At 34.7% G+C, this 12712-nt stretch overlaps 2 protein-coding genes across 2 annotated transcripts; both read right to left on the bottom strand.

The window, feature by feature from the left end:
* Nucleotides 1-2195: 2195 nt before the first annotated feature.
* LOC139884720 (protein-tyrosine-phosphatase PTP1-like) lies at nt 2196-6221 on the bottom strand. Its single transcript, XM_071868711.1, is given in 10 exon segments — nt 2196-2404; nt 2891-2960; nt 3328-3469; nt 3574-3722; nt 4520-4654; nt 5251-5301; nt 5303-5392; nt 5491-5579; nt 5677-5773; nt 6006-6221. Coding segments are annotated over 10 exon segments (1248 nt in total).
* Nucleotides 6222-9650: 3429 nt separating this feature from the next.
* LOC139884721 (sucrose transport protein SUC2-like) lies at nt 9651-10147 on the bottom strand (the record flags this gene model as incomplete). Its single annotated transcript, XM_071868712.1, has 3 exons — nt 9651-9824; nt 9922-9965; nt 10084-10147. Coding segments are annotated over 3 exons (282 nt in total), but the record flags the coding sequence as incomplete, so codon positions are not given.
* Nucleotides 10148-12712: the final 2565 nt, after the last annotated feature.

Genomic DNA, 12712 nt, shown 5'->3' on the forward strand with positions numbered 1-12712 from the left:
GTTAGAATATTGCGCACCGGAGCGGGCCGAATCGCATAGTGCGCGATACGTATAGGAGAGCACGGCGCCGCCCCAGCTCAAACAACCGCACGTCACTGGGTCCTCTAGGAGGCGAAGTACCATCAGATCGATCTTGTTCTGGCTACGATCGGGGAAAAAGCAACCGGCAAGCAAGAATGCCAGGTGGCATCGCGCCCTCTGCAGCGCCTCCTGCAATGTAACAACTACGTGGGCGCGATGGCGCTCCAGGTGGCCCTTAATGCTAGAGAGTTTGATGCCGGTCTTGGAAGTCTTCTCCGGCACGAAGCCCAACAATGTCTGGAGATACCCGTCGATGTCGGCCGGATACGCCTCGGTACCGGTGACCGGCGCACCGTCGACCCGTAACCCTAGCAGCACCTCCACGTCCTGCAGGGTGATGGAGGCCTCGCCTATGGATAGGTGGAAGGTATGGGTCTCGGGCCTCCATCGTTCGGCGAGTGCGGTGAGAAGATGATGGTCATACGGCATGAATCCTATCTTCGAGACCAATCCGAAGCCCATCATATCTATATATGCCATGACCTCTGGTATGCGATAGGCTTCGTCGCGCATGCACTCCCAGAAGAAAGCATCCGATCTCTTCACGAGCATCGGACTGTCGTGGACCTCCGGTGACGAATAAATGTCACGTGATCTGTGCTGCGGCTGAAACCACAGTACATCGGGCACGTTAGGTCCCTGCGTAATCCAGGAAGATCTGGCCGCCATAGTCTGAAAAAAAATTGAAAATTGAAATTAGTCCTCTAAAATTAATCCACGTATCTTATAAATAAATGACTGGCAAATGCGTAAGATTTTATCTAAATTATTTTCGAAAATTTTAAAATAGCTTCCGACAGATCGGTTTGACCTAAAACCACACGGTTTGACTTAAAACCTGATTTTCGGTACACGGTCTTAATTAAAATCGGCAATCCGGTTCACTGTCTGGCCAAGAAACGGTTTGGTTTCACAAAAAACGACACGGTTTGACTTAAAACCGGAACCGGATTTTCGGATTTAATTAAAACCGGACGGGATTTACTTAAAACCGGTCCGGAATAACTTAAAACCGGTCCGGATTCACTTAAAACCGGTCCGGATTCGCTTAAAACCGGTCCGGAATAACTTAAGACCGGTCCGGTTTCACTTAAGACCGGTCCGGTTTCACTTAAGACCGGTCCGGTTTCACTTAAGACCGGTCCGGTTTCACTTAAGACCGGTCCGGTTTCACTTAAGACCGGTCCGGTTTCACTTAAGACCGGTCCGGTTTCACTTAAGACCGGTCCGGTTTCACTTAAGACCGGTCCGGTTTCACTTAAGACCGGTCCGGTTTCACTTAAGATACACTTAAGACCGGACCGGTTTTAAGTAAAACCGGAATTCCGGAAAACAGTTTTTCAAAAACCGGTACGAGCTTGGACCGGAAACCGGACAGCCGGTTTAAGCAAAAACCGGAAACCGGAGAGCCGGTTTTAATTAAAACCGGCAGTGCCGAAACCGGTTTTAATTAAAACCGGCTCTCCGGTTTCCGGTTTTTGCTTAAACCGGCTGTCCGGTTTCCGGTCCAAACTTCATCTTCAACCTCCCGACCCTCTCTCTCCCCGACGCCGTCCGTCTCGCTGCCCAACCTCCGTTCCGGCGATTCCGGCCGTTTCCGGCCACAATCCAGGTACCGATCCACTCCTCTCGACCTCACGATCACGAATATAACCTCTAATTTCCCTAACTCGGCTCCGTTATCGTTTAATTTTGAAAAATAAAATTAGGGTTCGTCGGAAAATTTGGGGGTTTTGTCCGATTCACACATATGTTAATCTACGTTGTCTCACGATCATTTCTACGTAAAAATTATGCTTAAAAACACATGAATTGGAGGTTAATTTTACCTTCAAAGTTTCGGAGATTGTACAATTCGGACGGAATTCGATTGCTTTGTGATTGTTGGTGTTGGAGGAAGCTTTAGGATGTCGATTTCTGGTCAAACTCGCCGGAAATCGGTTGACTCGGTCTCGACTCACTCTTGACTCGAGCTTGACTCACCGGTAAAACGAAGTCCGATCGGTATGTTCCTTTGACGAAAGATGATCCTTACTGCCTATTCTATGTCATATAATTTTTTGAAAATTTTCGGAATTTTTTTATTTTGGAACGGAAGTGGAGACGGAGAGAAATTATAGAGTTTTATGATGATTGAATTGTGTTTTCCGGCGATAGAGTGTTCCTCCGGTTTTGTTGAATTTTTTTTTCTGCCAACTGCCACGTGGCAGTTTCTGATTGGCTGAAAAAACGGTCGTTTGACCGGCTTTCGGGTAACCGGTCAGACCGGTTGACCGGCTACGCGGAAACCGGTCAAACGACCGTTTTTTCAGCCAATCAGAAACTGCCACGTGGCAGTTGGCAAAAAAAAATTGAAAACCGTAAACGGCAGAGCCGGTCTTAATTAAGCCTTAATCATCCCTGCTTAATTAGTTGGACCGGAAACGCCGTTTCCGGTCCGACTACAAATGTTCACCTCCCGTCCTTTTTCCGGTCAAACGTCCACCTAATTTTTTTTAAAAATATATATGTAATTTCCTGCTAGTCTGTCATCAATAACTGCGAGATACGATATTAACATAACAGATCAATAATTCCCATGATTAATCTGAGCTTGTTTGGTTAATTGTACTCGAGTACAATACAAGTTCCATAATGCATACCATATTAGTCTCAAAATGGGATCTCGTCTCAAAATGCATTTTCCGTCATCGTTAATGTTGCGAAATTGTACACGGGGATGAATGAAAAAAGTAATGGGGTAGGCAAATTCAAATTTTACCCTTTTGTTCAGCATTACTTTTCAAGTCACACGAAACAGTCACCTAACTTGATGTTGGCTCGGAAAGAATGTCCTCCAGTTCGTCAATTATAGCTTCGTAGCAAAAGAAGAATTGATCCTGAAGCATAGAGAAAAAATCATCAGGAAAATAAATAAGTCAACTCAAGACTAAAATGAAACAATAAAAAACTCAATTCAAGACATTAAAGAGTAATCGATTCCTCCATATCATTCAGTTTAGATCCTCTAGTGGTTCAAGGCTGCAGGAATTAGATTATGACATGGAGAATAGCAAAAGATCCTAAATGACCCAATTACTTAACATTTGTTTTGTTTTTTGTTATGACCGCGATGAATATAATCCTACCAAGTATTCATTAGTTTTCATTAGGTTCTTCACAAATTCAGAAGACTTAATTAAGAACGAATAGTAAAATTAAATACCAAAGAAAAAGAGAAAACCCAAGTGAAGTGAAGGAATGTACCATGGTTTGAACCATTCCAATTCGCTGAGACCGAAATATGGATATAGTGTTGACAAGATCCAAAGCAGACTTGTCTCCGATGAGAATCCTTTGAAGTGTGTTATGAATAGTACAATACGTTCCAGTTCTCCCAATACCTGCACTGAGCGAGAATGTGTCTCAGCAATGTGAATATACATTCAACTGAAAACAATTTGAGGTATATGAAAATTCAATTCAAAAATAAAAAATAAAATTGAGCTGTACCTGCAATGCACCACTATAGGGCCCACACTGGGTGGTATTTGATGAGTAACCCTAAATATTTCACGAACAGTCAGCGTGTCCTCTGGAACTCCATGGTCTGGCCATTCGGGGTACTGAACGTGCAAAACTGAGAGAGGTGGCTCCTGTGACTAATGAAATAACATAGGAAAAAGTATTATATTTGATCCTTGGTTATTTCAATAAACACCCACTTTGTATCAAGCAAGCATATTCAGAAAAAGAGTGCAAGTAAATAGCGATATAGAAAGGGGAAATGTTCAATTCATTGAAAATTCAGTCAGCAATTTCTATTTAGTTTATTCTACATATTATGGGTGCATGAATTGAACTCAAAAGAGACTTTGGTCGCTTATAACTAGAGAAACATGTGCTTGTTCATTTTGATGATGGGCTCATAAATTCCTAGAAGTTAGAACCATGAAAGGATCTTTAGCGTGGTGATTCTAAAATTCTAATCTGAATTTCCAAGTATCCAGCATCAAGTTGCTGCAAGCAGGTTTCTACCTTAAATAACTCATAACCAGCTCTGCTACTTGACATTCAATGCGAAAAATACAAACAGATGTTCAGCCTGAGCAAAAAACTCAGAGTCTACACAGCAGTCAGTGGATCTTTGACATATTAGAAAACAAAGTTTGAACCCCTTTCTAGAATTTTCCCTAGGATCTAAAGCCATATTTTGACGAATTTCACAGATGTAGTCGATAAAACCCACACAAAAAAGGTAACCAGAGTATGTAACCTCTAAGGAATAGATCTACTCACAAATTACACATCCATACAAGATTTTGAGAAGAATAAATATCTTGGAAACTAACTTGGAGAGCTTGATATCCAACATATAAATAATTAAATATCATAAATACATACACAAGTTACACAACAAAAACGTGTATGCATGTTGAACATAAGTTATGCATCTTACCTCTTTGTAATTCACTTCCAAGTGGCGCAACAATAATGCATTTTTGGTAGTCTTTATCCACTTAGTGAGTATGGCAATATTACCAAAGTCCCTGGGACCATTTTCTGCTTGAAAATAATCTCCACATTTTACCCACTGCACAACAATTCAAACGAAGAATATATCACAATGAATAAATCATCAATTCTGACAGACTGAACAAGACACAGTTGAAAATACACTGGAAAAGGAAGTAATATTTCGCTAACCATGAAATAGAATAGCCAACAGAAGAAGCATCTAAAAGAACCACAGTCCAGTTGTTTTCATGGATAGCCAGCAGAAAAAAACATCTAAAAGAACCACAGTCCAGTATTTATTGCAGCAGCAAATGTCTTCAAGAGACTCATAGCACCGATAATTTCCCATGTAAATATATCTAAAGGTTGAAAACCTTAGTTTAACTCGTTAACAAGAATTCTCTGAAGTGGTGTTAATTTAAATTTTGAATCACCGAACAAAGATATATTCTAAGAGATAGTAAAACATGGAAGAGAACACTGTCAAAGAAAATGATATTCACTTATTCGAAACAGCAGATGTGTGAGAACAGGGAAAAAAGCCATTCCAAGTATAGAGACACAAATGTGTGACATGCGGTTTTTGGAGTTAAACAGCATGTGCATATACTGTTACTTACAATAGCATGAGGTTGCCAGTAATGAAAAAAATCAAGAAGATGGAGAAGTTACCCTGTAATTGTCAACCAACCGTGTCAGCATCACAACTGCAGGACAGCGATTTTTGAATTGCCATTTCCCAGAAATCTTCAAATGTGTGTGGCATTGGACCTTGTGTTGCTATAAACCGAGAAACACTCTCAGATGAAGAACCCTACAATACATTCAACAGTCATTCCTCAAACACTGTTTAAATACAGTGACAATTTCCCTACAGAAACTTAATCAGCAAAAAACTCTAAGGTTACATACATCTGCTGAGACGAAGCTGGCATTGATGTAGCCATGGGCAGAAGGTCTGTAATCCTTGCATGGATTGAGAATAACCCGATTTTTGTCAACTGAAAACAACGAAATTCTTATCCACAAATAAACAAATATCTAATTGAGAGGAGTATACCAACAAAAATGATACAATTAAAATCAAGAAATTCTCACAAGGAATCACATCTTTATATCGGTTTTTCTCCAGATTAACACCATCGAGAGCCACTGTGCAACTCCTCAACATCTCCGACGGTGTAAGTCTCTTAGCCTATAAATATTAACAATGATCCAACTCATCACATTGTATAAACACAATCTACTAAGAGTCAAGGCATACTTGACTAAAGTACGCTATATCTGCTTGATTTCCATAAAATCACAGTAAACAAAACAAGATTAAGCACCTACGATATCAATTACAGGAAACACAAGCTATTGACAGACTCATAGTGCAGACAATAAAATTTCAATCTAAGTAAGCTAAACACATGAAGTTAAACCTGTATGTCAGCAAATTCTTGCGCGATTACTTCGCGACACTGGAATTTCTCTTTGAAGAACCTGAGAGCCTCAGAGCAGTACTTGTGCTGATCGGGTGTGATCGAGATTCTCGGCGGCGGGGAACCAGCCAATGAATCAAAGACATTCTGATGAGTATTCGACTTAGCTGAAACAGAAGAAGCCGTCGGATCACCGACGGAACTCGCAGAGGCCATGAGCGATCTCCCGCGAGACCGAGTACGACTGCGAGTGGAAATGAGATTACCCAGTTGAGATGATTTTGTGAATAGAAAGAAATTGAATTATGTTGTCAGTTTCCACTATTCTGTAATGTTCGCCTTCCTTCCTATGGAATTGGAATGCGATAACTGTTCGGATGGTCCTCTAACTAATCCACAATTTACAAATGAACCCTTTCTTAATCGATTGATATTTGGGATATTTAAGTTACAGGTCCTTGTGTTGCGCAAGTTTACGTCCGGAGATCATTACTTTGAAAAAAGCGATTTGATGCTCATTGTGTTTTTAAGCAAAGAGTAGTTTGAAGGTCCCCATGGTTTTTATAGTCTATTTTGGCTGACGTGGCAATAATGTGGCTGACGAGTAGTTGACATGGACAAGTCATGATTTTAATTTCCGTATGGTGCGCTAAAGCTCCCCGCTTTGGGGATATGGGGGAGGATGTCGTAGTACGCAACATTTCTCTTACAATTGTAAAGAGGTTGTTTTCGTGGTTCGAACCTGTGACCTCTCGAATCTAATTTTAATTTCGATATACCAACATCAAATACAAATTTTCAATTCCAATACTGAGAAAATTTATGGTGTCAAAAAAAAAAGGAATTAAATTATAAAATGATTTTGTTCTGAAAGACCACTGTCGTCAACCGCCATAATTCCTCATCGCTCTCCACTCCCTACCATCAGGAAGTCCCTCAACAATGCCATCATTGGCATTCGCTGCTTCCTCCGCCTATGCCCGAGCCCCTTAGAAATCGTCAATTAATGTGGTGTTGTATTGCACAATTCTAGCAATTAAGGTAAAGACGCCGATCTCTTTTTACTATACCATTGAAGCATTTATGCTGGCATTTTACTTGATACTGAAACCTATCACTAGTAGAAATCCTTATTACGGTTAAAAAAGTGTGGCATAAAGTCAAAAAAGACGTGACGAAAAAATAGATCACGATTTTAATTTTCGCCACTGTTTTTAATTTCCATCCCGATTTGAATCCTTAGATATACGTCAAGTACTTTTTTAGTATCTACTGTCACGGAAATTAAAAAAAAACAAATCAAGTCTGCTCGTTGTAGAGTTTTTGTAAACAAGCTAGGCAAGTTTATTGATATACGCTCTTGATCGGTTTTCAGAAAGAAAGGTGATGATCATCACCATTTGATAATTAACTTGGTTGATCGATCAGTTGTCTAAGTATGGGAAGATAATTGGCTAATTCACTGAAAAGCTTTGGGATTCTGAAAACTGATATTCCTGCAAGATTTTGTATTACATGACCAATATACTATCACGTCATATATACGAAGTTTTATCACCTTACTTAATTTTATCTCTTTGTCTTGTTGCTGCTGGAGACCGGATACATCTGATTGTGATGATTCATGATTTGAGAAGGGACGTTCATGATCTTAGAACTGTGTAACGGCCTATTTTCTTCATTCTCACTACAACTAAAATAAATTTTACCTCCATCACAATATATATACACATTAGTAGGAAAAAAAATATTATATATGATGTTTTAAGTTCATCTAAATAAATAGACGAGAAGATTAGAGAGGGTAGACTTAGATGGTTGGACATATGAGATGTAGGTCTGGAGAAATTTCCGTTCAAAAATGTGAGGACATAAGTGTACAGAGGATAGACTATGGAAGAAGGTGGTTAGGAAGAATTTAGAAATTTTAGATATTACAGAAGATTTAGTAACTGGGAAAGGAGAGTGGCGTCGTAGTATCCATATAGATGACTTTTTATAGATAGTTTCATAGGGTCAGAAAAACTATATATAAGATAAGATATATCATTGCTTTATGATAGAAATACTATTTATAGAAATAGATAGTATGTCTTTATATTATATAGCATGATTTATTATATCTATTTTATTATCGTACTTTATACATGATATTATATTATATGATTTATGATATGGTATATGACCTATATATTATTTTTGGATTTAAATGCGATGATTTATATAGCCGATTCCACTCGATGGAATTGAGGCTAGTTGGTTTGGTTTGGTTTTGGTTTAAATGGACATATATTTGATAAAGATTATTAAATAATTAAATACATATTATTTAATTGAATGAATCTAAATTTTTTAAATATCATGCATATTTTAATACGAAAATAGTATAAATTTATGTATTAATTAATACTACCTCCATCTCTAATTAGGTGTCATATTTTTTACGTATTTTATATAAAAAATAATGACAGTGAATTAAGAATGTAGGGAGGAATGTATAATGCGATGGCCCAAGACTTTGCCTCAGAATTCAATCAATCCTTTTCTACGTGCTTCATGCATATTTGTTTATAAGAGTAATCATTGCTCAAGCAACTTTGTAATGTACTTAAAAAAAAAAAAAAAAAAAAAGCAACTTTGTAATGGGTATAGAACGTGGGCGGCTCTTCCGATGAGTACAATTCAATTTATCGTAAATTGTTCAGGCTAAATGTATCATAATTTATAATGACATGATAATCTTTTGCTAATATGATAACTTAACTACAATGCTCAACTTGAAGCAGGTTGGAAATGGATAAGAGGCTAGAGTACTCCTTTATAATTTTAAGTAGATATATTCAGTCAAAGCCTAATAGTTTACATAAAAAATTTATGAACAAACTATCCCCCGTCATGCTAAAGTGATTCATCCTTTCTTGAACATATATATAGTTTAAGGGAGGATGAGTTCGAAAATCAGGCCTCAACTATCACAACTTAATATAGAGAAGATAACTTAACCATGTACGTATAACCGTCCTTTATGTAAACAGTAATTGGTGTGATGGAATTTGGTGAAATATTGAAGACAACCTTTGGCAAAGATGACCATGTTCACCGCAATATATATTTTATGCATTTTAGCCAATTGTTTACAACTCCCATATGATTGCTCGGCAATTTAAGTTTATAAGTATTAGATGTTGTCTATCTAATGTAAACATTATTTTCAAAGCCACATGACAGTAATAGGATGTATAGAATTACCAAATGATGTTAATTATCTGATCAATAGATCAATAGATCAAAACTCAGAAACACTCTTTAAATTCATATAAATACTTAATTAGGGCATATATATAATCTAAGTTACATATATGATTGTCCCACATCACATCACATCCCATTAGGGTTGGATTGCAAATAGTAATCTGGACCCTAGCTAGTAGTGGTAGACCAAGACTTTTTCTTACAGAACATGCTAATTAAGTACATGATCAAAGTTTCACATCATTATAACAATCATCCAAAAAGAAAAAAACTTAATTAAACTAGTAAAAGGAGGCCAAAACACCTTCTTCTTTTTCTGATGATGAAGAGAGAAAAAGGAGAAAACAAAGACTTTAGAGTGAAAGGATCTTTTGTCGTCAATCGAGTTTATTATTAGTGTCCACCAGCAATTGGAAGATGAAGGGAAGCTTGCTTTGGTGGGTTAGGTAGCACGAAGATTGCAAGAGGTACAGTTATCGCTGCTGCTATTGAACCCATTACAAATGCCGCCATGTTTCCTCCTCCAAACACTTTATCCAGTTGTCCACTCGTAACAGACACCAACATCTAGTAGTACATATATTACAAAGTTAATTAGAACGTATATATGGATTATTCGAATTTATTGTATAAGAGAAATTGACAAGTAATTTGGAATAATTACCTGTGGAATGACGACAGCCAAATTGAGAACACCCAAAGAAAGTCCTGGAATTATATAAATTCAACAATATTAATCAAAGTCATTAATGATCAGAGGCAATATATATTTAAATAAACAAGACTAGACATGTCTTTGTATAGTAGTATTAGTATTAATTAGTACCTTGACCACCTCCACTAGAAGAGCTGTAGATTGATGCCAATGCAAAAGGGATTGAAAATGTCACCTGTGCGTTAAAAATGACATACAATAATCATGTTCATAGCATGTGTCAAATTAATTATTTTAAAATATCACTATAAATTACTAGATACATGTAACATCATATATAGATAATAGATAGACATTTTCAATTTTTTATCCTAATTATAATTTAATTGTAAATTTTATTGTCAAATCAACATCCGACACATGATGTTTTATTAACGAATAGTAATTTGACACATGTATATAAAAAATTTGAGTTTAATTAGGTTTCAAATTACAATTTTAAGTGAATGATATTATTTTTTTTCTTTTTCTAATTAAGAAAACAAAATATAATAAAAATATAATGATTCTTAATAAAATTCTATCAATTACTTTTTCCTAATATAATAATTTTATTTCTAATCAATTTCCTATCTATTATTTAAAAAAAATCCTAATAAAATTATAATACACTATTTTTTTCTATTTTTTTATTAAATAATTTTTTCTAATAAAATTCATTATATTATTTTTTTCTATTCCTGCGCATCTTTTTTTTCCCTATTCAAGCGGATATATTGCTAAAAAAAATTATTCCTAATCAAATAATAATATATATTATTTTCCTCTAAGTTTTTTATTAAACTATATTCCTCATTTAGAACTTTTGAGTTTAATTAGGTTTCAAATTATAATTTTAAGTCTATGATTTTTTTATTCTAATTAAGAAATCAAAACACAATAAAAAATATATTCCTAATAAAATTATAATACACTATATTTTTTTTCTAATTTTCTTATTTAACAATTTTTCCTAATTAAAATCCATTTTATTCTTTTTTTCTATTATTAATTAAAACGAGCACATATTCTTTTTTCCTATTCAAACGGGCATATTGTTAAAAAAAATTATTCCTAATCAAATTAAAATATATATTTTTTTCAATTTTTTTTATTAAACTATTAATCCTAATAAAAATCTGCTATATTGTTTTCCTATTATTAATTAAAATGGACATATCTTATTTTTCAAACAAAATAAATTTTTAATTCTAATAGGATTGTAGATTTTGAAATAAAATCAAAATAATTATAATTGATTTAAAGTTAAAATAATTTACTTTTGATATAATATTTGACATAGATTTAATAATGTTTAATACAAATAATTATTATATAATTTTTTGTAATATATATTTAAATTATTTTATTTTTAAAGGTAACTGACTAAGTGTATAAATATAAATATAAACATGCACACATAATTAAATAATAAATTTAATTTGTGGGTTGGTTTATGTTGACTTCGATTAGTAACATTAGGTTTAAGGATAAGATTATAAGACTTATATGCTAATTACGCCTTAAACTAGAAGTCGGTTCAAACTTTAACGGATACTCTTGTTCATTTCTTTTCTAGATACTGGTGGTGGTCATCAATTTTGATAGGAGTCGGTACACGATCACAATCTTTACAGGTTATAAGAGAAATTTGTTCTATAACTTTAAATATTCCTAAAAAAATATATCCATGCCTTTATGCTTCATTCATCCTCCAACTTTAAAGTTGTTCAAAGTAGAAAACATGATCTATCTTACGCTACAGACCACATCACATCATATATATATTCGTGATAAAGAAGATTTCGAGATTTTTTAATAAATTAATTTATTTGTTTCTAATTATTTAGGAATATTTCTACAAGTTTTATAAATCATATATCCTAATTAAGTTGACACTTTCATGCAAAAAATTAGAGATTTCCTTTCTGAGTTATCGATTAATTCATGGGAATTGGATGAAAAGCATGCACTTAAATTTAGGTTAGCTTAATTATAAGCTAGAAAACCTTTTTGAAACGTGAAACATCTTTCTTGTTGAAGAGTCTTTGTTATCAAGTCATCACCTCATCACCTTTTTCTTGCACTTTCACTTAAAGGTTGTCATCTTTAACTAAGTTTAGTAATTAGTAGAACTTTCTAAGTTAAATATGATTAAGTGATGAATAAGTTTACACTTTTTCAGCAAAGAAAATTTCTTTAAAGATATATGAGGCTATAATAGTATATGGTTTTCAGTTGTAGCGGGTGAAAGAAAAAAGGCCGGTGGTAGTTGGTAGGTGAGAGAGATAAATCCATCAATGGATAATATAATTAGACCGTGGATCCCAAAAGTGAAGACTCATAATTAAAGATATGACTCAGATCACCGTCGGAAAAAGAATGAGAAAAAAATAATTATTTTCATAAAGTATTTTCATAAAAAATCATTGAAAAATTAAATATGATTTTTATTTATTTAGTTTAGATTGGAAATAAAAATAAATTTTCAGTTAAGAAAAAACATCAAATATTCTTATCGGAGAATAATTCGCTGCTCCAGCAATTTGTTGTATCTTCTATTTAAAATTTTTTTTAATCATATGTTCTACTTAAAAATAAATAAGTGCGTAAAGAAAAAATAATAGTAACTTTTTTTTTAAGTCATATTTGTGTATAAATTTTTTTATTACTATTTATGTATTTGAATAGTTGATATATTTGAACTTTTTACGCTTACTAATATCATCAACTCTAATACAAAAATTATCTTTACTTTACG

This window comes from Rutidosis leptorrhynchoides, unplaced genomic scaffold (assembly GCF_046630445.1).
Source record: "Rutidosis leptorrhynchoides isolate AG116_Rl617_1_P2 unplaced genomic scaffold, CSIRO_AGI_Rlap_v1 contig592, whole genome shotgun sequence".
Classification (NCBI taxonomy): Eukaryota; Viridiplantae; Streptophyta; class Magnoliopsida; order Asterales; family Asteraceae; genus Rutidosis; species Rutidosis leptorrhynchoides.